The sequence below is a fragment of the Furipterus horrens genome, unplaced genomic scaffold, assembly GCF_987537825.1.
Source record: "Furipterus horrens unplaced genomic scaffold, mFurHor1.1.pri manual_scaffold_2, whole genome shotgun sequence".
Lineage (NCBI taxonomy): Eukaryota > Metazoa > Chordata > Mammalia > Chiroptera > Furipteridae > Furipterus > Furipterus horrens.
This window is the reverse complement of record NW_028327172.1, coordinates 19,810,801-19,834,404: the sequence shown is the minus strand read 5'-3', so window position 1 is coordinate 19,834,404 and position 23,604 is coordinate 19,810,801. Positions and strand designations below refer to the sequence as shown.

Below are 23,604 nucleotides of genomic sequence, written 5' to 3'. Positions count from 1 at the left end.
CCTGGACACATGTGCTAGTGTTTCTCAAGGGGTGAAAGAGAGAGATGGACTTGCTAAGCATGTGATTTCAAAGTAGCTTTATCATTTTATATCAGCAACATATGAAAGTCCCCAGTTTCTCCAGAGCCCCACATCACTTGATATTATCAAATCAAAACTTTTTTTTTCAGTGTAATGGGTAAGACATGTTTTGTTGCTTAACTTGAGCTTTTAAGAACAACTCTTTATATGTTTATTAGCCATTTCACATTTCTGTTTTGTTCATATCATTTGTTGAGATTTTTGGGGGTCTGGCCTTTTTCTTATTTACAGGAATCCCTTATGTATTTTCTTGTGTATTCTTTTTTTTAATTATTTATTTATTTATTTTTAATTTATAATACATGTTTATTTAATAATTTTTATTATATGTTTAATTACTATTTAGTCCCTTTATACTCCCCACCCCACCCCTGCAGTCACCAATCACACTGCTGTCCATGTCCATGAGTCCTTTTTCCTTTTTGCTCAATCCCTCCACCCACTAAACACTCCCACCCCTTAGCTGTCATCCTGCTCTCCATCTATGAGTCTGTCTTCCTTTTCCTTGTTAGTTCAGTTCTTCATTAGATTCCACATATGAGTGAAATCATATGGTATTTGTCTTTCTCTGACAGGCTTATTTCACTTAGTGTACTGTTCTCCAGGTCCATCCATACTGTTGCAAAGGGTAAAACTTTTTTTCTTTTTTACAGCCAGGTAGTATTCCATTGTGTAAGTGTCCCATAGTTGTTTTATCCACTCATCTACTGATGGACACTTGGGCTGCTTCTATATCTTGGTGATTGTAAATAACACTGTAATGAACACAGGGGTGCTTAGGTTCTTCTGAATTAGTGTTTCGGGTTCCTCAGATACATTCCCAGAAGTGGGATTGCTGGGTCAAAAGGCAGATTCATTTTTAGTTTTTTGAGGTATGTTCATACTGCTTTCCACAGTCGGTGCACCAGCCTGCATTCCCACCAACAGTGCAAAAGGGTTCCCCTTTCTCCACATCCTTGCCAGCACTTGTTTGTTGATTTATTGATGATGGCCATTCTGACAGATGTGAGATGATATCTCATTGTGATTTTAATTTGCATTTCTCTGATGATTAGTGGCATGGAGCATCTTTTCATATGTCCATTGGCCATTTGTGTATCCTCTTGGAGAAGTGTCCGTTCAGGTCCTTTCCCCATTTTTTAATTGGGTTGTTTGTTTGTTTTGGTGTTGAGTTTTGTAATTTATTTATAAATTTTGGTATTAACCCCTTATCAGATATTTCAGAGAATATGTTCTCCCATTCTGTGGACTGTCTTTCTATTTTGTTGATGTCCTTTGCTGTGCAAAAACTTTTTAGTTTGATGTATTCCATTTGTTTATTTTTCTTTTGTTTCCTTTGCCTGGGGAGATGTATCTGATAAAATATTGCTACGAGCAGTGTCCTAGATTTTGCTGCCTATGTTTTCTTCTACAATTTTTATGGGTTTTGGATCTAACATTTAAGTCTTTAATCCATTTTGAATTTTATCCTTGTGTATGGTATAAGAAGGTAGACTAGTTTCATTTTCTGCATGTATCAGTTCAATTTCCCACTGCAATTTATTGAATCAACTATCTTTAGCACATTGTATGTGCTGTTTTTTAAATATGTTTTATTGATTATGCTATTATAGTTGTCCCAGTTTTCCCCTCTTTGCTGCCATGCACTCTGTATCTCCATTCCCTTTGGCAGTCGCCCTGCTTAGGCAACGTTCATGGATCATGCATTTAAGTTCTTTGGCTACTCCATTTTCTATACTGTTCTTAACATCCCCCTGTCTATTCTGTACATACAAATTTGTACTTCTTAATCCTTGCACCTTTTCCCCCATTTTCCCCCTTCCCCCTCCCAATTGATCACTCTCCAAATAATCTCCATATCTATGATTCTGTTCCTGTTCTGCTTGTTCGCTTAGTTTGTTTTTTAGATTCAATTCTTGATAGTTGTGAGTTTATTGCCATTTTAATATTCATAATTTTGATCTTTTTCTTAAATAAGTCCCTTTAACATTTCATGTAATAATTTAGTGATGATGAACTTTAGCCTTTTTTTGTCTGGTAAGGTCTTTATCTGCCCTTCAATTCTAAATGATATCTTGGCTAGGTAAAGTAATATTGGCTATAAGTCTCTGCTTTTCATTACTTTGAATACTTCTTACTAGTCCCTTCTTGCCTGTAAAGTTTTTTTTGAGAAATCAGCTGACAGTCTTATGGGAACTCCTCTGGAGGTAACTTAACTTTTCTTCTCTCCTGCTTTTAAGATTCTCTCTTTATCTTTAACCTTTGGCATTTTGATTATTGATGTGTCTTGGAGTGGGCCTCTTTGTATCCATCTTGTTTGGAACTCTGCGCTTCCTGGATTTACATGTCTATTTCCTTTACCAAATTAAGGAGGTTTTCTTTAACTATTTTTTCAAATAGATTTCCAATTTCTTGCTCTTTTACTTCTTCTAGCATCCCTATGATGAGATGGTTGGACCTCATGAAGTTGTCCCAGAGGCTACTTATACTGTCCTCATTTTTTGGATTCTTTTTTTTCTTCTAGTTCTGATCATTTTTTTCTTCCTTATGTTCCATATCATTGATTTGATTCTCAGCTTCATCCACTCTACTGTTGTTTCCCTGTAATTGTTCTTTATTTCGATTGGTGTATCCTTTGTTTCTGCCTGGATCTTTTTTATGATTTTAAGGTCCTCACTAAGTTCCTTGAGTATCCTTATGACCATTGTTTTGAACTCTGCATCTGATAGATTGCTTATCTCCATTTCATTTAGCTCTTTTTCTGGAGTTTGATATCTTCTTTCATTTGGGCCATGTTTTTTGTCTTTTTATTTTGGCAGCCTCCCTGTGTTTGTTTCTATGTATTAGGCAGATTAGGATTCTCTGTCTTGGAAGCATGGCCTAATATAGTAGGTATCCTGTAGGGTCCAGTGGCACAGCCTCCTCTATCACCCAAGCTGGGTACTCGAGGTGTGCCCTTCATGTGGGCTGAGTACACCCTCCTCTTGTAGTTGAATCTTGGTTGTTGGCAGATCAATGGGAGGGATTTACCCAGGCCAATGAGGTGTAAGGATTGGCTGTGACCACTGGCCACCATCCCCCATCCTCCATGGAGGATCAGCTATATAGCGACAGGGTGGTGGTGCTCTGATGGCTATAGCTGTCCACTGGGTATGCTGGCCCTGGAGTTTCCTGGGTGGTACAGGTCAAGGTCAACCCCCACATGTGTTCTGCTCAGGGCCACCTTGCCTGAGCTATAAAGCAGTCTAAGGTGGCTGCTACTTTTGCTAGGTGTGGAGAATCCCAGGTGGAGCTGAGCTGGGAGTCTAGGCTGACTGCCGCTAGTGCCAGGCCTGGAGCTCACTGAGGCCCCCTGTCGCTTGTTTGATAAGATTTAGAAAGTTGTAAAGCATGAATCCAGACTAGCTATTCATGTGAAGAAGCAGCTTGGGTGGGCACATAAGTTGGGTGGGGTAGTGTCTCTGAGGATCTCCAAGGCAGGTCAAACAGTGTTAGCGAGGTTGATGGAGTCTCAGATATGGCACCAGCTTGCTGGCTCTGTCGGGGGAGCGTTTAGAAAAGGGACAATGGCTTCTGCTCGCCTTGATGCCAGACACTTCAGTTTCTCCCTGTATACTACTGGTGCCATACAAGCTGCTACCCCAGTGCTGGAGCTCAGAGGGATTGAGTCTGGGTAGGTGAGTCTGTGTGTGGGTTCTTTAAGAGGAACTGCTTGGGGCTCCAGTAGTTTCTTCCACTGACTCAAACCCTGATGGTTTTTACAGCCATAAGTTGCGGGGACTTACCTTCCTGGCACTGGAACCCTGGGCTGGGGGGGCCTGATGTGGGGCTGGGACTCCTCGCTCCCAAGATATCCCTCCCAAATTTGTACCCACCACATGTGGGTGTGGGACCCTCCTACCAGTCTGGATGGATGTGATTTCTTTAATTCCGTAGTTGTCAGACTTCCATTCAACTCAATTTTTGATGGCTCTGAGTGATGGTTCTGTATTTTAGTTGTAATTTTGATGTGGTTGTACAAATAGGTGAGCCATATCTGCTTATGCCACCATCTTCTGGTATGTACTTTTCACAACTTACATTTAAGTCTTTTATTCATTTTGGGTTTATTCTTCTATGTGGTATAAGTTCGTGGCCTCGTTTCTTTCTTTTTTTTTCCCTGCATGTACCTGTCAATCTTCCCAACTTCATTTATTGAAGAGCGTGTCTTTACTCCATTGTATGTGCTTGCTTCCTTTGTCAAATATAGGCGTTGGTTGATTTCTGGGCTCTATTCTGTTACATTGATCTATATGCCTGTTCTTGGGCCATTACCAGACTGTTTACAGTGGCCTTGTAGTATAATTTGATATCATGTATTTTGATTTCCCAACTTTGTTTCCCTTTCTCAATATAGCTGAAGCTCTTCAGGATGTTTTTGATTCCATATAAAATTTTGGAATATTTTTTTTCTAGATCTGTGAAATATGCCATTGGTATTTTAATAGGAACTACAGTAAATCTATTGAATGCTTTGGGTAGGATTTTCAGTTCGTGAATATGGTATATGGGTCCACTCATTTTTACAAAACCTCAATTTCTTTTTTCAGTGTCCTGTATTTTTCCAAGTTTCTTGTGGATTCTTGATACCAACCCCTTCTGTTGTATGTTTTAATATTTCTTATTTGCGTCTTTATGATCCTGGTTTTGCTGTTTACTAGCTCTGTAATTTGGGGGTATCATCTGACTTTCACAGAACCGTTTTTCTCCATTGAAAAGTGTGAATACACTGAGAGGCAAAGAAATGAAACTCTCCTGATACTGCTCCTCTCCACCTCCATCCCACACAGTGCATTCCAAGAACATGGAATTCAATGTAAGCATACCTTGATTATGTACCTCTTTCCCCCACTAAGAGAGTGCAGAATAAAAGAGATAAAAACTATTTGGCGACACCCACCACACCCCTCAGAGTCTGATCAATCTGTGGAGATGTGAGATGCTTCAGAAAAGCTAACACCTAGGAATGAGTCATAATAAAGACAAGAAAAAAACAAAAATGTCTTACATTTAAAGATATTCTTCACTCTCCAAAGCATTTTCATACACTTTTTCCATTTGTCTTTCACAAAAAACCTAAAATGTAGTGTATTCTCACTTTATATTTGAGAAAATGGCTGATGGAAAATTTTAAAACTGGCTGGAAGAACCCACAAATCACAGAGCTCATACACTTTCATTGGTATTTCACAGTATCGGGAGAATTTCATTTCTTCACCTCTCACAGTGCTTGCCGTAAAGACTGACAGTTGTAGAATCTGCCCATTTATGGAACCAAATGTCTACAGGGTTAGAATTAGCTTGCCTTTTATTACTATTTTGGTCTACTTCTCAATTAGAATGCAGGTTTCGGAGGCAGCTGCTCTATTCCACCATAGTAGGGGAGTATGAGGGTACAGTCTCCTATTCCCATTCCCTTCTGACTGATGACTGTCCTCTGCAAACAAATAATTAACTAAAACATGATACCACAGTATGGTTTAGGGACACTCACACTCCAATACCACCTTAGACCTAGACAACCCTGTACCCCTGCGTTATGCCGCATGCTTTTAGGGGGCCCTCCTTTGGCCATACCCATCTCCTAGGCCACTCTCCAAGTACTCAGGACCCAAGAATCATCAGACGAAATGTCCTGAGCCTACTTCCAGGACCTGCAGAGTCCCTTTCTGAGATCATCCTCCCCAAAATGGATCAAGCCATTAGACCCCACCCCTGATATGTGCTTTCTTAGGTCAGAGTGGCTAAGAGCCACTACTTGAGAGGGATATTTCCAGAACTTTACTAGCTTGAGTGTCTGTGTATAAGGCTTCTTGAGATACAGGAAGACTGGGGTGTGGGAAGAGAAAGAAGGTGTATTGGGGTCCCAGGGCCCTCCATTTGTACTGTAGCCCAGCCCTGCAGCTCTCATGGGCAGGTCTTCCCAGAGGAGCCTCTTTCTTCTGACCGACTGCATATTTTATGGGTTAAAAAAAATGCCATAGGGAAAGGTTTTTTTCACCACTCATTTATAGACTGAATATAGCTGGCTCAGTATAGACCCCAATTGATCTTTGAGAATTATTCTCAAAGAATGTGGTCTGGGGAAGTAGAATGGTGAAATTCCTCAAGGGTGAGCCTGTGCCTCTCCTCTGTATGTCCCCTGGGTAGGCAGTGCTGCTGATGCTTTGTTAAAAGGAGAAAGGATTCTGCTGACGCACTATATTTTTATGAAAGGAGGATAAGGGTTCCCTTATCTCTCCACACAAGGCACATCTGCCTGCAAATAGGCTGTCTTGCTTCCTAGGGATTCCTTTGCCGTTTGATTTCCTTTCTGAATGTTTTAAGGCACAGTTCCATGCATTCCTTTCTGTTCTCTAGAGCCAGGGGGAATGTCATAATATATCAGGGCTCTTACTGAAGAGCTTAAAATGGGTGCTGGCAGCTGGGATGTGGGGGAAGAGAGCTTTCCAGGGACAAGTAACCTGCTTGTTCAGCCAGTGAGAAGCAGGTTAGAGGAATGATATCACCAGACAGGCTTTTTTGTCTGATCACCTCAGGAGAGCAGAACTGTGTCTGGCAACTTAACCCTTTTTTAGGTACTTTGGGTTTCAGCCACACCTTGATATGTGACCTCTAGATTCCTTTTCCAGTTATCTCCTGTGAGACTACAGAATGTAAAGATTTAAATTGGTGAAGAAACTTGGAGAGTTGTAAATCACCATTTAAAAAATACAAAGTATTAAAATTGAGAAACATAGCTAAAATGGGAATGTCAACAAAGCTGTGTTTGGAGAGCACATCTAAAGCAGGTGTCTGTCTTGGTCATGTTACACCAGACGTTTTTTGTATAGGCTTGGGAGAGAAAGGAGGTTCAAGGGAAAAAATAAATTTAGCCTTTAGTCTATTTTACTCTGTATGATGGGATATTACTAAGTATGTATTTTCTGTTTTGGAGGCATTGGAATTGGCTCTGCAGATCTGGAAAAGATCACTGATTTCATGGACAATTTCTAGTAACAAGATTTTTGTAGTGTTTGTTTATATTGTACTTCTTTATTGTCCCCCTCTTCCATAAAAATGGTAACCATTTTATTTCTTCATGCTTCCTTTGTCACTGGTAAAACGAAGGTGATGATTCTACCCTCTCCCATAGAGGAGTTGAGATTAGAAAATAAAACTAATTCATGTGGTTTTAGATTACACTCCACACATGTATTATTATTAGGACATTCATGTCTTAAGGTTGTGTGTTCATTCATTCCTTTGTTCAGCAGAGTTTTTCAAAAACCTTGATGCTAGGCACAGATACAGAGATAATTGATATAGTTCTTACCTTTAAGGACCTTAAAATTTTGTGAGGAAGGTAAGCAATAATAAAAAGGTTTCATGCATCTATTGCATTTACCATGTGCCAGGCCCTGTTCTAAGCATATATTAGCTCATTTGACATATATTAGATCATTTAATCTTACTACATGACAGCTTTGTGAAATAGGTATTGTGTTCAGTTACATATTATAGATAAAGAAATTGAGACACAGAGAGGCTAACTGACTTGCTTAAGGTCACACAGTAGTGGTAGAATTGGGACTTGAATCTAGACGTTGAGGCTCTAGAGTCTGTGCTCTAAATCTGTGCTGACCAATACAGTAGTCACTAGCCATATATGGCTTTGAGGCACTTGAAATATGGCTAGTCCAAACTGAATTGGGCTGTAAGTCTGAATTTCAAAGACCTAACCTGAAAAAAAAATACAGAGTACCTCATGTTGAAATTGCATGTTGCAATGATAATATTTTAGATATACTGAGTTAAGTTAAATATATTAAATTTAATTTCACTTTATTTTTGTGGCTACTAGAAAACTTTGAATTACATATGTGACTTGCATTTGTGTCTTACATTGAATTTTTATTGGACTGTGCCACTCTTAAGTCATTAATGCAATAACAACAGTAATAGTAGTAGGTGACATTTATTGAGCACTTACTATGTGCCACATACTGTGCAGATACCTTTACAAACACTATTTTATTTAAACCTCCAAATAACTTTATTATTCCCATTTTTTGGAAGGAGGAGAACGTTTTGAGAAAGTCAATTTGCCTGAGGTTAGTCAACTAGTTAATGACAGACCCCAAATTTGAAACCATTTATGTCTGACTTAAAAACCAGTACTCAACCAGCACACTGTAATACCATTTTCAATGATATCTCAGGGCATTTTCTTTGTGTTTAGTTTTTTGCAGAATATTTAATATTGTATACTTCTGTATTTGGTGTGTAAAAGTTCAAAATAAAAATCACTAGGTCATAAAATAGACATCCACAAGGAAATCTCTTTTGCAGAGCCTCAGCCCTCAGTGAACACTGGCACAATTGAGCACTGAAATGAAGCAGTCAGTCAACCTGTACAAATTGCCTTTAATTTTCATTCCAGTAGTTCTCTCAGACCGCTGGGCAATTTATGTCTCAACACTCTTCATCCGTAGAGAAGATGAAGAGGGGCAATGCAGCTCTGACTAGTTGTTTCCTTTTCTTGGCTGAGAAAAAGAAAAAAATTGCTTTCTGATTCATTATCCCACAAAATGCTGTTTGTGATTGAGAAAGCAACAAAATGCTGTCTAATGACCCCTTACTTTTTTTTTCTCTAGAGCAAAGATTCAGGCGGATTAAAGGCAGCTATGATAGAGTTGGTGGAAAGGTTGAAGTTCAAGAGCTCAGACCCTAAAGTAAGTATTGTTCTGGAATTCATCAAGTATTGGTACCCTAAGTACAGGTATCCCGCATTTCCTGAAAGTTCACTTTACATTGCTTTGCTCTTATGAAAGACCTACATTAGTACCTGTTCTCACTAACTGAAAGAAACCCGAAGAGAATTTTCACTTTTATGAAGAAGAGCGAAAATAGCACTCAGCCTTGTTTTGCAATGAGCTTTTAAAAGAGGCAGCACAGCCCCCAGCAGCAAGTGGCCCTGCCAAGCTCCTTGAAGAACTACACTCAGCGTCTCAGTATCAAGCCACTGTAGCTTTGAACCGTGTCTGTGAGCATCTGTGTTTTATCTCCATTTATTTTGTGCATCCGTTGGCAAGATGTGGCATAAGGTATCAAAAAATCCTAAGAGAGCTCTGAAGGTGTTCTCCTTAGTGTGAAACTGGTAATTAAGCATGTTTGGTATGATTTAGTAGGTGATTTGGGGGACCTGGAAACACTCAAAAATTTTTCCGTATAAAGTAATAGTAATTGCTTCTTCGCTTTACTCCATTTCAGCTTGCAAAAGGTTTCATAGGGACAGGGAAACCTGTATTTCATTCTCCTTGAGCTAAGTTCAAGGGATGTTAACAATCATCTATCAGCACACTGCATCAAGATCTAATTGAGCCTGCCCATCAAAGGCAGTGTTCTGATATGTTTAGAGATAAATCATCTATTTTTCTCTATCTGTATTTTATGACTTACAACACATAATCATTAATTGTTTTCCCTGAACTGCAGACAAGTGCATTTTTAATCTTCCTTTACCAGGCCTCTGAGACTGTTGTCCTCTGTGTCCATTAAATTCAGCCAAAGGCATCTGAGATACTGATCAGCTTAATGCTAGGGACTGGAACAGGCTCCAGACCCATCCAGTTGGTGTTCAGCATTAGCATTTCGTCTCTCCCCAACTTACAGGAGCCAGCTGGCACTGCTAATGCTTTTGTCCTCATGACCTGGAGTCTGGTCTGGCAAATAGTTTAAGCTTCCCAGCTTTCTTTGCAAGATGTTGGGGGCTGTAGGATTGATATTCTGGGAGATGCCATACCAGAGTAGGGGTGGACTGGGAACTGAACATGCTGGGGGGCTTATGACTAATGCAGCCTCCCCTCTCCTACCCAGATACTTGCTGTGGCACTACCTGGTCGTGGTGCCAGCTGGCTCTGCCTGAGAGTCAGAGCTTCTCACAATTAAATTGAGAAAGAAGCATGATTCTTTGACTTTTTGTATCTCCTTTTTTTTCTTTCATTTAAAGTTCTTTATAAGTGGAATAAGACTAGCATTTCTTGAACACATACTAAGAGTCAGGGACTGTGCTAGGAGCCTTACATGCTTATAAAAATAATTGTAAATATACATAATATGATTTAACATTTTCACAGTTTTTAAGTGTACAGTTCAGTGTCATTGAGTACATTCAAACTGTTGTGTAAGCATCACTATCATCACTACCAGAACTTTTTCTGTTATCTCATACTGAAACTCTGTACCCCTTAAACACTGTTTGTTTCACCTCTCCTCTTGCATACTTGTGATTATTTTAGCAACTTTATAACGTAGCTTATTATTCCCATACTATTGATAAGGACACTGAGGCTCAGAGCAGCAGGTTCATTTGCCCCAAATCTAGTATAATTTAGAGCTGGGATTTAAACTCTGACACTAGTGCCTGTGCTCTGTCTTTTATATCATGTTGCAGACCAAGCTCTGGGTTTTATCCCATATAATCACATTGTGCTTTCTTTCTAATCTGAAGTACAATATAAGGCAGAGCCACAGAAAATAGCAGGCTCTCCAAAAGTTGGCTGCAGATACCAATCACAAAATAATTTTCACTTCATACAGCATTAAAAGTATTGGGGCATTAGTAATTTTCTTGTCTTCTGGTATAGTTAGGATTCTAGGGGTAGAGAGTATCTTGATAGATAGAAAAAATTAGATTAACCTTTATCAATTTTTTTAGCTCAGTGTAAAAAGAATCCTGGTATAAGTAGTTTTCCTTCAGTGAAGATGAATCAATTAATTATTAAACATCACTGAAAGCTTTTTTTACCGAGATTCTCTGGTTTCTGGAACAACAGCTATACTGAAGGAGACAACTGTATGTTCTGTTTCTGCTATGTCCACATGCTTTGAGGCAGTGAAGATCAAGAGGACATGTATAAATTACACTGAGTGGCTTCTGTGTGTGATGATAAATACAGGTAAAGTGCTTTGGGATCTTCTGTGAATGCATGTAGTACTTCTGATGGGAAACTTGCCAGAGGTGAAAGAATTGAGTGGTCTCATGAGAGCAACCCATGGAAGCCTCAGGATTTTCCCATAATGCACCATAAGCTAAAGAGTATTTGTTAGGACCTGACTTGATCTTGGATATGTGTAAACACACTCACCTCTCTATTATCTTCTCTTTATCTTACCCTGGATTATTTTCCACCAACCAATTTTATTTTCAGGCCTCTTTCTGGTCTATCATATGTGTGTGCTGAATATACTTGGAGCCAGCTTGAAGAAGTACCATTGTAATTATAGAATGACTGCCAGGTCACAAAGTAAGGGGTGGTGAAAAATGGGACACTTAAATATGTAATTTCTGCAACAAAGAAAATTTTCCCAGCAATAAACAGGTGTCTTCCGAGAAAGTTTTTAGCCTGTTCTATGTTCCCTTGGAACCCCAACACCCACCCCCCTGTTTTTTAAAGTTGGTCTGTTTAAGAAAGGCAGAAGCTCTCAGGCTTTAGGACTTGTCCTTTCCTGGTAAGGCAGCTTTGCATACAGCCACTGATTGAGTCATGGAGGCTGAGCACTATCTCTACTTCACTTCCTCTAGAATTCCCTAAAGCATCACAGAGCTTGATTAGTCCAGACACTGCCGTCTCCTGGGGACTGAGTTAATTTTTACCTGCAAATTTTGCCAAAGAGGAGTGGAAGATGCCTAGATTAACCACTTCTTTAATTTAAAAATAATATGTGCTTGTAGATTAAAAAAACAGATATCCATAAAGGAAAAGTAAGATGAATTTCCCCCAAGTTGGCCACTTTAACAGTTTTTTCTGTAACCTTCTAGATATTTCCGTGTAGAAATACAGTTTTAAGATATTTTACAAAAATTACACTATATAGTTTTATTACACAAAATACTTTAGACATTCTTCTTTGTCAATAATACAGACTTAATTAGATGCCTCATTTGTCCAAAATATTTGTCAAACACCCTCTTTTCTTTCAGATGAGTAGTTCTTAAACTTCAGTATGCATGAAATCATCAGGAGGGCTTGTTAAAATACAGTGTTAGGCCACCCCCCAGAGATGCTGATTCAGTAGGGCTGGGTGACTAGAGGCTGCGCTAGACCTTGGCTATGTTCCTTCTCTCTTGTTTTGATTTTTTTCATTCTTTTGTGCAAATAGCCAGAAGACCCCTCGTGAATAAGTCCAAGTGATCTCAACTTTGAAAAAAATGAAATACATAAAAACCCAGGCTTAGAAAACAAATAAATTGAGCCAAGGCAGCAAAGGAGTAGGGGAGGGGAAGGGAGGTGACTGAGGAGTCAGATCAGGCTGCCTGAGAGAACAGGATTCCTCTAAACAGACGTGTCCAGCAGAGGAATAGCCCGCTAAAAGAGAGAAAGGAGTCCTGATCCAGATTTAAGAGGATGATCAAGGTCCATGCCATGGTCCAAGAGTAGGCTGAGTTATAAAACCAGAGGAACAGGAAACATTAAATCCTAGACACTAGGGGTGAACCTGAGGACAGGAATCAGAGCCAGTGACAGTTGGTAAACAAGGCACAGGACCAGAGGAAGGTGTGTGTGTACATGTTGCTCTGGTGAGCCCTGTTTCAAAGAGAGCATACTTCTAGAAATCTAGAACTTTATATACAGTGGAGATTGTTTTTACTAACAATGTCTATTTTGTTTAATTGGATATGGTCTTTTCAATAATAAGACATCCTAATGCATTTGATATGATCTAGTTTGCAAACATCATTTTCAGCCAAACTTACCAGAAACATTTATTGCACAAAGCAGGATTTTATCTGTAGGTTTCTTATATTTATGATAGGCTTTAGGGAAATTAAAAAGAGGCATGGAATCCACACAGAAGAAAATGTGGTCCCTTTTTATCCTCTGTAAACTCATGGGCAGCAGAAAGAGGAGAAACAAGCTCTTTGCTGTCCTTCACCATCTCCCTGACTTTATCAAAACAAAACAACTTCCCTCTTCCCCTGTCCCCCAGTTATGGAAGTAATAGAAAAATATGGAAAATACAAATATAAAGAAGAAAGAAAAAACAGCCATCCTTCTGCTGTCTGCAATGGTTTGTAGACTTTGAAAACTTTTAAAAATACAGATGTGATTGAATGAATAAATGTAGGGTTCAATGGGAAGTCTTAGGCCATCTGTTCCAATCCAGCCCTGCCCCCACTTTATAGATGAGGAACCGAGGTGCCAAGAGAGTAAAGGTTTGTGCCTGAGGTCACCCTGGCAGTTTTTGCAAGAGTGGGAGCAGGTTGACAGCTTTTATAAAGGACTACAACTCTGTAGTTTTCCCCAGTAAAGAGAAGTTTTTTTTCACTTGGCGAAGATGTAGAAAAACTGGAACCTTCATAGATTTCTAGCTGGAATGTAAAATGGTACAGTCACTTTGGATAGCAGTTTGGAAGACTTTCAAAAGGTTAAACAGAGATGCCATATGACCCAGCAATTTTATTCTTGGGTATATACCCAAGAGAAATGAAAACATATGTCCACAGAAAAACTCTGTACTTATTCATACTATACAAATTATGTGAACAACCCAGCTGATGAAAGGATAAGTAAAATGTGGTGTATCCCTGCAATGGAATGCTATTTGGCAATAAAAAGAAATGACTTACTGATAAAAGCTGCATCAAGGATATCCCTTGAAAACATGCGAAGTGAAAGAAGCCATTTACAAAAGACCATATATTGCATAATTCCACTTATATGGAATGTCCAGAATAGTCAAATTTATAGAGATAAAAAGTAGACTCATTGCTGTCTGGGGCTGAGGGAGATGGAGGAATGGGGATGGGGGGTGGCTGTGATGGGTAAGGTTTTTTTGGGGGGGGCTGATGAAACTGTTCTAAAATTGATTGTGGTAATGATTGTACAACTCTGTGACTATACTTAAAAAAAAACGCTGAATTTTATAAATGGGTGAGTTGTATGATATGTGAATTATATCTCAATAAAGCTGTTGAAAGAGATTTTTACTATCTTGAGTCCATTTTTTCAGCCCTTCACTTGAAGAGTCAGCTGTGAATAGTCTTTATTTCTCCTCTCTCCTAGACAGGGATGAAGGTCAGAAGTCTGCTGTTAGCCTCAGTCAGGGGAGGCAGTATTAGTTATTAAACGCTCAGGCCCTGGAATAAGACTACACTGGGACAAGTCCTCTCCAGTGTTTATAGCTTTGAGATCATGGGCAGATCCTTTACTTAAACTCTCCATTTCCCAGGGGTTTTTTGGTTTTGTTTTGTGTTTTGTTTTTTGTGTTTTCAACTGCAGAATCGGCCATAATAGTACATACTTCATATGGTTGTGTTAGGAAGATTAAATGAGATAATGGATTTAAAGTGCTTAGTACAATATCCTGTAAATGGTGGCTGCTTTTTCCTAGTCCTGAGAACCACCACTGCTTCCAGAGGAAGGACGGACAAGAGGGCAAGAGAGCAGCTCCCCCACCACCCCCAGCCCTGGCCCCTACCCCATCATTCAGAAGACCTAATCCTTGCTGAGAAAAATACTTTGATCAGTTAACACTTCCCAGGATTAGTGACATTTACAGATTGCAGGTTTTAAATTGAGTTAAATTTTCATAGTTGGGACCTCTTGGTGTTGCTCCTTGGCAGACTGGTTGACTGGTTGACTAGGCCTTGCATGGCTGCCTTGCCTGAAGTTAATTCAGTGTAGCTCTTTTATCTGTTCAAGTCAAGGCAGTCTGCCTTGGGAGTATGCAGCTGTGTGTCCATATATTCCCAATAGAAACAAGAAATCAATGCAAATCAATTATGTTTATTATTATGTAGCAAATTCTACTTAGCAAGACTGCCTGGTGCCAAATTAAAAGAAATTAAGAGTCACAATAGAAATTGTGTCCCATTTAAGAGACACATTAGGAGATACATCCCCACTTTGAAGTAAACACCACTGAAATTCTTGTTCCCTTTTTTACGTCCCCTTCCCCCTGCAGCTTTATCCTTTGGTCATTCTTTCTCTGTTGGAGCCCCAGAGCTTGTAATTGAAACACTGTGGAGATCAACTCTAGGCATTTTAAAATTAGGGCTGGACATGGTTTCTGAGCTGCCTGGTGAGCTGGAGCATTGTTAGAAAGCAAAAGGACTGAACGTTAAATGGCTTAATAAAATGAATACATTGTGATGTCCTTCTCCTCCTAGTCCAGCTCCTCCCCCACCAAGAAGAGACTTGGTAATTTACTCTGCCAAAGCTTGAAGGGCTGATTACATGGAACATGGAGAAAGGAGTGGAGGTGTCAGGACTCCCCAAAGCAGCCACACTTCACATTTCCAGTGCAGGATTGTATTTGACACTTAATTTAGGAGCCTAGATATAATACTTTACTGGGATAATAGTGATAAAAAAACCACCCAAACTTTAATTTAAGGGCCTGCTTCTCCCTGTCCCTTTCCTTTCCCCCTTTCCTGTTAGTTCAACCTTTCATTCATCTAGGAAATAAAACTCAGGTTTGCTCAACGAAAAAAGATGTTTTCTTTGATATCTGAAGGCTAAAGCTAAACAGTGCAATTCTCAGTCTACGTCCGGTCTGTATGTAGATGCCTGTATGTATATATACATCTTCCCTCTACATCCACAGGGGATTGGTTCTAGGACCTCCAAGGATACCAAAATTCAAGGATGCTCAAGAAAGTCTCGTGTAAAATGGTGTAGTATTTGCATATAGCCTAGGCACATCCTCTGGTATACCTTTTCATTTCTAGATTACTTATATGGAACAATATAAATGCTATGTAAATAGTTGTTATACTGTACAAGCATTCCTGGTTTTATTGCGCTTCTGCTTTATTGCGCTTCACAGATGTTGTATTTTTTCTACAAATTGAAAGCAAGACCCTTTACCAGCAAAAAGATTACAACTTGCTTTATTGCAATACTTGTGTAGGGGAGGGACAAACTTTCCTCTACCCTCAAGATTCTTCTGGCTGGTCTAATAATCAAATGGACATGAAACAGATTAGCAAGAGAATATAACCAAATTTAATACATACATATGTATGGGAACCCTGCCTACATGAGAGTCAGAGAAACCACATGCAGGAAAGGTTCAGAGATAGAAAAGGGGATTGAGTTATATAAGATATTCTGAGCTAGGGATGAGGTAAGGTACCTTGGGGGCTTCAAAGGACCTTTGCAGGATGATTAGAAGAGTAGATATTTAGTAAATAGAAGTTTGCCCTGCCATATAGCTGGGTTGAAAAGGTTATCACTGATAATCTCTATGGGCAAGGCCCCTAATTCAAGCTTTTCAAGGTAGTTAAAAGGAGGGGCAGAAATTTCTCTTGAGCCTGAAGCTAAAATTGCCTTTAGCTCAGAATAATCTGCATACCACAGAAACACATCTTGGAGTGACTCTTTCTGGAGCCCCCCCCCCCCAATTCTATTACAGTGGTCTGGAACTGAACCTACAATATTTCCAAGGTATGCTTGTATTCTTTAGAGAATAATGCCAAAAAGAAAAGGTCTGTACATATTCAGTACAGATGCAACCATCAGAGGCCTAACTACGTAATACACACCAACAGCAACATAACAATTTTTTTTGAAATATTGTTGATCCCTAGTTGGTTGACTCTGCAATGCAGAACCCTAGCTATAGAGGGCCATCTATAAACATAAAATTTGAAAACCATGCCTCTTACCTGATTGATTCTGTATTTAGCCAAAGGGCAAAATCCATCTGGTCTCTGTGGCTATGTAAAGAACTTCCTTTCAATCCAGTGTTCCAGCTGATGACTATCCTCTTGTTGAATGGCTTAATTACTGCTATAGTAGGTGAAATAGATTCTGTGATACCTCCTTAATCTAAGTCAACCTGGTTAGCTAGACATTATAATCCCCATTTGACAAATGAAGAAACAAAGGTTTAAGAGGTTGAATGACTTGTCCATGGCCACAAGGTTAATGAAGGCAATGCATTGCCCTTCTATGATTGCTATATAGAATTATTAGTGATTATAGGAAGATGTGCCCTGGCTGGTTTAGCTCAGTGGATTGAGCGTCGGCCTGCGAGCTAAGTGTCGCTGGTTCGATCTTCCAGTCAGGGCACATCAGAGAAGGAAAACTCTGACTCCAAAAAACCTCCGCTGCCTTGCGGCATACCTCTTCAGGGGAAAGGCTAAGGGAGTAAACCCCGACAGAAAATCCGGAGCCGGAGTCCCTAAGGCGGTCTGACGTTGTAGTCAACACCGGCAACTCCTGCGGCGCACCTGAAGCCAAGCTGTATTGACTCCGTCTTTCCCTTGGACCCTTCAGCTGCGAAGAGAGGGGGGGTCTGCTGCATGGGCAACAGCAGACCCTCCATATCACCCTGCCCAGGCTCTGTAGCTTCAGCTTCACTGGAGAGGACACTCCAGCGTCATCGTAAGATGTCGATTCAACACGGGAGGAGACAGATACCGTGTCACTCCCGAGTCGGACTGCACAGCCATTCTCGGCGGTGCAGATAGACTCTTAAGAAGCTACACCATCGTCTCTTGAGATGGACGGCTGCCGACGATAGGAAGATGTATTGGGAGTAGAATACGAATATAGAGTTTATTCAGACTTTTGGGCGGGGGGACTATTTTGACTATGCCAGTTTCCTTTTATGGTGAAAGAGCATAGACGTTGGAGTCAGATAACCTGAATCTATATAATGGCACTTATCTCTATCACTTGATTTGTCTAAGCCTTCAGTTTCATCTATAAAATAGGACTAATCATATTAGATTTTTATTAATGTGTACCCTGTAAACAATTTTTTGCAGAGGAGATAAGAAATAATGGATAATGATTTGTATCATGGGTTTGGGGGCCTCTAAAGTATTTTATCAACTGTAGTTAGTTAACAAGCCATATGGTTCTTAGATAAGCAGATTGTTAGTTTAAGGAAGTGTAATACGGTTTCAGTCTGCAAAAGAGAGAAAATATTAATAAGTCCTCAACATTATCAGCAGGTTCTGCAACTTTAGGCGAAATAATGTATAACAAGACCAGTTTTACTATAAGCTAATTGATATAAACAAGAGTTAAGTTTCTGTGGCATCTTAGCTACATTATGATGAAATGACATTGAACAAAATGACATTAATTGAGCACCTGCAGTATGGGAGAGACAAGCTGTGAGGTTGAGGAGCTGACTCTACAGACTGTGTAGGTGCTGAGGAGCAGAATGTGATCCTACTTTCTGTCAGGTAGGCCATGTCTGATCTTAACAAACTAGAAAAAGTAGCCCTTTCTCCTTGACAGTCTGTGACCATTTATTGAAATAGAGGTCAGGAGCTGCTGATTGACATCCTTACTCTTCAATGCCTAGGATATGTGAAAAAGTCCTTCCCGTGTTCATTTGGGAAATTAGAACCTGTGCTCCCAAGGGTGCAGACTGTTTCTCTTAATTGGGGACTGTCTGTGAGAGAGCTCCGTGGATACCCCATGAGAAGCACCCGATTATGTTGACGGTTACTATTATTTGCATCAGTTCTGCTGATGTTCCTGTGTGCCCAGAAGTCCTTTCCACACATTATTTTGTGTAAACGTCACAAAGATATCTATGAGAATAATACTATTGCTCCTATTTTAAAAATGAAGTAACTCCTACATTTCTGAGCTTCAGAGCATGGTAAGCAGAGGCAGCCACTACTCAAACTTCTTTTCTCTACCACAGCAAACTACAAGCGTTACTGCTCTCTGTCACAAAAAGATTCAGAAAACATGAGACCTACATCTCGGTGCCCTTTCCTGAGTATTGCTGGTGGTGGGCAGTTGTTTGCGTTTCATGGTTTTGATAGTTTACAAACAGCTGTAGCTTTTCCAGGAAGGTGTTTGGGTAGAGAGAATGGATTGGAAGTGGAGGGGAATTGCAGTACTTTAATCTTCAGTAGGTAAAGTAGCCTTTCTTTGTATATTCAAGTCTAAGGTGCTTAAAATAGCATAACTTCTTTCTGTTTGCCCCCTGAAACTTTCAGTGTCAGTTTTTACCTCCCACTTCCTACACAGTAATTCCTGAAGCAGAAGCTGTCTTTCTAGTTTATGCCCAGTTTAAGGTGAAAAGAAAGCCAGAAAACAAGGTGGATTAGAAGCTCTCGCTCTTATTCTTGTTTGTTACAGGTCCTAGGTTTCTCTGGGGACGCATTTTTCTATTTTCACATTTCTACAGGAGAGTTACCCCAAATATTTTCCCGTTCACTCAGGACAAATGATGCTCAGAAGTTCGTGATGGCTTTTTTTATTGCCACCCTGGGGTCAGGCAAAAAGAGAGGCATCTTAAGAGCAAGCAGTAGTATTGATTCAGAGTGAGTCCGGCATCCCATTGACTATCCTTTGGTGCATCCAGTTCAGTGCCATGACACTGGGTTACACATCAAGTTGTCATGACAATAAAGTCATAGCAGCTGACAGCATGAATAAGCAGCCAGCCTTTGTAGGAGAGGATGCTTGGTAAGGGTTCCATAACCATAGTGGTTAGATCTCTTTCTCTCAAACGAAGAGCTGCTTGTCAGTCTGCTGTGGCTACATCTCTCTCAGATGACTGGGGGCACACTGTTGCTAATTAACAGATTCAAGTGTTCGTTAGGATCTTTCAAGTGCAAAGCCTCTTGGAAACATGGTCCTGAGCCTCTGATGTTGTGTGTGTGTAACACATGTTTTGCATGTATATTTATGTCTGTATGTGAGGGAGGGGAAACCGTGAAGGGGAAGAGATTCAGAAGAAGCATATTACAGAGTTGTATGTATGAAGATGTTAAAGAGCAGTCAAGTATTTAGGCTCAAGTACCAAAATTTATTGTCTCAGGAAGAAGCACTCTGGTAGAAATAGTAGAAGGCTGGACTAATCTGACTTGAAATATGAGGTTTCTACCAGAGAGATTGTTATTCTGAGAGTCAAAGCCAAGCCAAAGACTAGATGAGACAAAGTAAGGTCTAAGCACCACGGAGGAGGGAGTGAGGGGCACATGTAGTTACTAAGTCTGAAGGGCAAAAGGTGGGATTTGAGGCCCAGAATAGAAAGCCAAGAATTCAGGGCCAAGTGGAGATGGAAAAGAGAGAAAGCTGGCCTAGAACAAGTTGGAGGTAAGATAAAAGATCTTAAACAGTTTCTTTAAATCACCCAGAAGCTCTTTGTGACTTAGAATTTTGTTTCAGCTTAGTGGTACAAGCAAGTGGGACTGGATTAAAGGACCTCGGTGGGGTGGGCAGGTGATATTGAGCATCCTTGCTATGCTTATTTGCCATCTGTGTGTCTTCTTTTCTTCTTTGGTGCAATGTCTGTTCACATCTTTTGCCCATTTTTAAATTTGGTTTTCTTATTTTTGAGTTTTAAGTGTTCTTTGTATATTTTGGATAACAGTCCTTTATCAGATGCCTTCTACAAATATTTTCTTTGAATGTCTGGCTTGTCTTCTTAACAGTTTCTTCCACAGAGAAAATTTTTAATTTTAATAAAGTCTAGCTTATCAATTATTTACTTCATGGATAGCACCTTTGGAATTATACCTAAAAAGTTGTCATCCTACCCAAGGTCATCTGCATTTTCTTCTATGTTATCTTCTAGGAGTTTTATAGTTTTGCATTTTACATTTAAGTCTGTGATCCATTTTAAGTTAATTTTTGTAAAGGATGTAAGGTCTGTGGCTAGTTTCTTTCTTTTGTGTGTGTGTGAATGTCCACTTGTTTCAGCACTGTGTCTGAAAAACACTTTTTTTCTCCATTGTTATTGCCTGTTCTCTTTTGTTCAAGATGAGTTGATTATACAAGGTCTGTCCAGAAAAAGTCTAGCCATAGTAAATATAACAAGAACTGTTTGCATGACATCAATGTAACCTGGCAAACAAGGATAGTGGACTAGAATGCACATGCATGAACAATGACTGCTTTACTGTACTAGTGTGGGTGGTAGATGCCATTGAGTAAGCACGTGTACGGTGTGGCCACTGCATTCAAAATGACTGAGCGAGTAGAGCAATGGATCTGCATCAGATTTTGCATTGAACTTGAACATTCCTCCATGGAAACTATTCGGATGATTTAGAAGGCCACAGGTCTGGACAACTGCTGATTGATGGCTTCACCACAACAATGCACCTCATGCAGTTTTTTTGGGCAAAACATCAAATCACCCAGGGGACTCAGCATCTCTCTACAGCCCAGATTTGGTCCCCTACAACTTATGGCTTTTTCCAAAACTAAAATCACCTTTGAAAGGGAAGAGATTTCAGACCATCGATGAGATTCAGGAAGATGTAACGTGGCAGCTGATGGTGACTGGGAGAATTGTGTGAGGTTCTAAGGTGCCTACTTTGAAGGGGACTGAGGCATCATTATCCTCTGTACAATGTTTCTTGTATCTTCTTCAGTAAATGTCTCTATTTTTCATATTACATGGCTGGATACCTTCTGGACAGATCTGGTATTTATGTAGATCTATTTCTTGGCTTTCTACTCCGTTTTCACCAATATTATTTGTTATTTCACCAGTACCACACTGCCTTGATTACTATAGCTTTATAGTAAGTCTTGAAGTCAAGTAGTGTCAGTCCTTTGATTTTGTTCTTTTTCAGCATTATGTTGACTGTTCTGGGTCTTTTACCTCTACATATAAACTTTAGAATTATTTTGTCAATATTTACAAAATAACTTGCTAGGATTTTGATTGAGATTGCATTGAATCTCTAGATCAAGTTGGGAAGAACTTAACATCTTGACAGTATTTAGTCTTCCTATCCATGAATATGAAATATTTTTACATTTATTTAGTTCTTTGATTTTTTTCATCATTTTGGTAGTTTTCCTCATATAGATTTTGTACATATTCTATTAGATTTCTACCCAAGTATTTCATTTTTTGTGTGCTGATATAAATAGTATTGTGTTTTTAAATTCAAATGCTAATTGCTCATTGCTGATATATAGGAAAGTTACTGACTTTTGTATACTCTAGTCCCCCCTTATGTGCAGTATCGCTTTCCATGTATTTTATTTAATCAGGCATGGCCCAAAAATATTACGTGGATAATTCCAGTAATAAACAATTCATAAGTTTTAAATTGTCTGCTGTTATGAGTAACATGATAAAGTCTTAAGCTATCCCGCTAGGGACATCAGTCATTCCTTTGTCCAGTGTATTCATAGTTGTATGCACTATTTGCCTGATAGACCCTTCGTAGTCATCTTGGTTATCAGATCGGTTATCAGAGATAGAGAAGGAAACCACATTGACGTAACTTTTATTACAATACCATTGTTATAATTGTTTTATTTTATTATTTCTTATTATTGGTAATTTCTTACTGTGCCTAATTTATAAAGAAAAATCTTAGTGTATAATAGGGTTTGGGACTATCTGCTGTTTCAGACATCCGCTAGGGGTCTTAGAACATATCCTCTGTGGATACGGGGGGGTCTACGGACTACTGTATTCACATTGTATCTGGCAATCATGCTATAATTGCTTGTTAATTCCAGAAAGTGGTTTTTTTTTTATTTTTTCCAATTCTTTCAGATTTTCTACAAAGGCGATTATGTTATTTGTGAATAAAGACAGCTTTATTTATACATTCCCAATCTATAAACCTTTTCTTTTATTTTTTTCTCATTTCATTCAGTAGCACTTTCAGTATGATGTTGAAAAGGAGTAGTGTGAGGATACATCCTTGCCATATTTCTGATATTAGCAGGAAAACTCTAGTTTCTCACCATTACATTTGAGGTTAGCTGTAGATTTTTTTGTAGAATTTTTTATGAAGCTGAGAAGCTTGTCCTCTGTTCCTAGTTTGCTGAGAGTTTTTATCATTAATGGCTGTTAGGTTTTGTCAAATGCTTTGTCTGTGTCTATTGATATGATCATATAATTTTTTTTCTTTAGCCTATTGATGTGATAGATTATATGAACTTATTTTCAAATGTTGAACCAGCATTGCATATGTAAAATAAATCCCACTTGGTCATAGTATATGTTATTTTTATTTACTATTGGATTTGATTTGCTAATATTTTATTGAGGAATTAACTTTTTAAGCCACATTTAAAAAAATAATAATTGTTGAAGAAAAAAGGTGTTACAAATTATTGTGGAAAACTTAGACTGAAAAAATAAAAAGAAACTCTTAATCCCATCACTCAGAGATAACCACTCTCTGATATTTTGGTGTATTTGTATAGTCTTCTATAATAGAAATGATAGTAACAGCAAGTTCATTGAGTGAATGCTTTAAGTAACTAAGTGGTAACTGGGGTAGAAATCCCATGGTGCTCTGTTAACAGAAGGGGGGCGATAAAAGGTGGAAAGAGGATATAAGTGAGTGAGTCTGTCTACGGCTTCTGATGAAGATAAGAAAAACAGTTTAAGGGAGAGATTCTATGTACACTTTAATAACCTTTTCTCTACCCTTCTCAACACCCCATTGTAAAACCCCAGCAGTTCAGTCTTTTCACTAGGTTGTCAGGATAATGTTTGATAGCATTGGTAATGGAATGTAGTTCATAGTTTGTGTCT

General features: G+C 39.2%; 1 protein-coding gene across 1 annotated transcript in view; it reads left to right on the top strand.

The window, feature by feature from the left end:
* The window catches only part of TRIM44 (TRIM family member 44), a 109,800-nt gene that overhangs the window by 13,827 nt on the left and 72,369 nt on the right, over window positions 1-23,604 (top strand). The window contains exon 2 of the mRNA XM_090262620.1: window positions 8,757-8,834. Within this exon, the coding sequence (XP_090118746.1) occupies window positions 8,757-8,834 (78 nt within the window). The remainder of the gene's footprint in view (window positions 1-8,756; window positions 8,835-23,604) is intronic.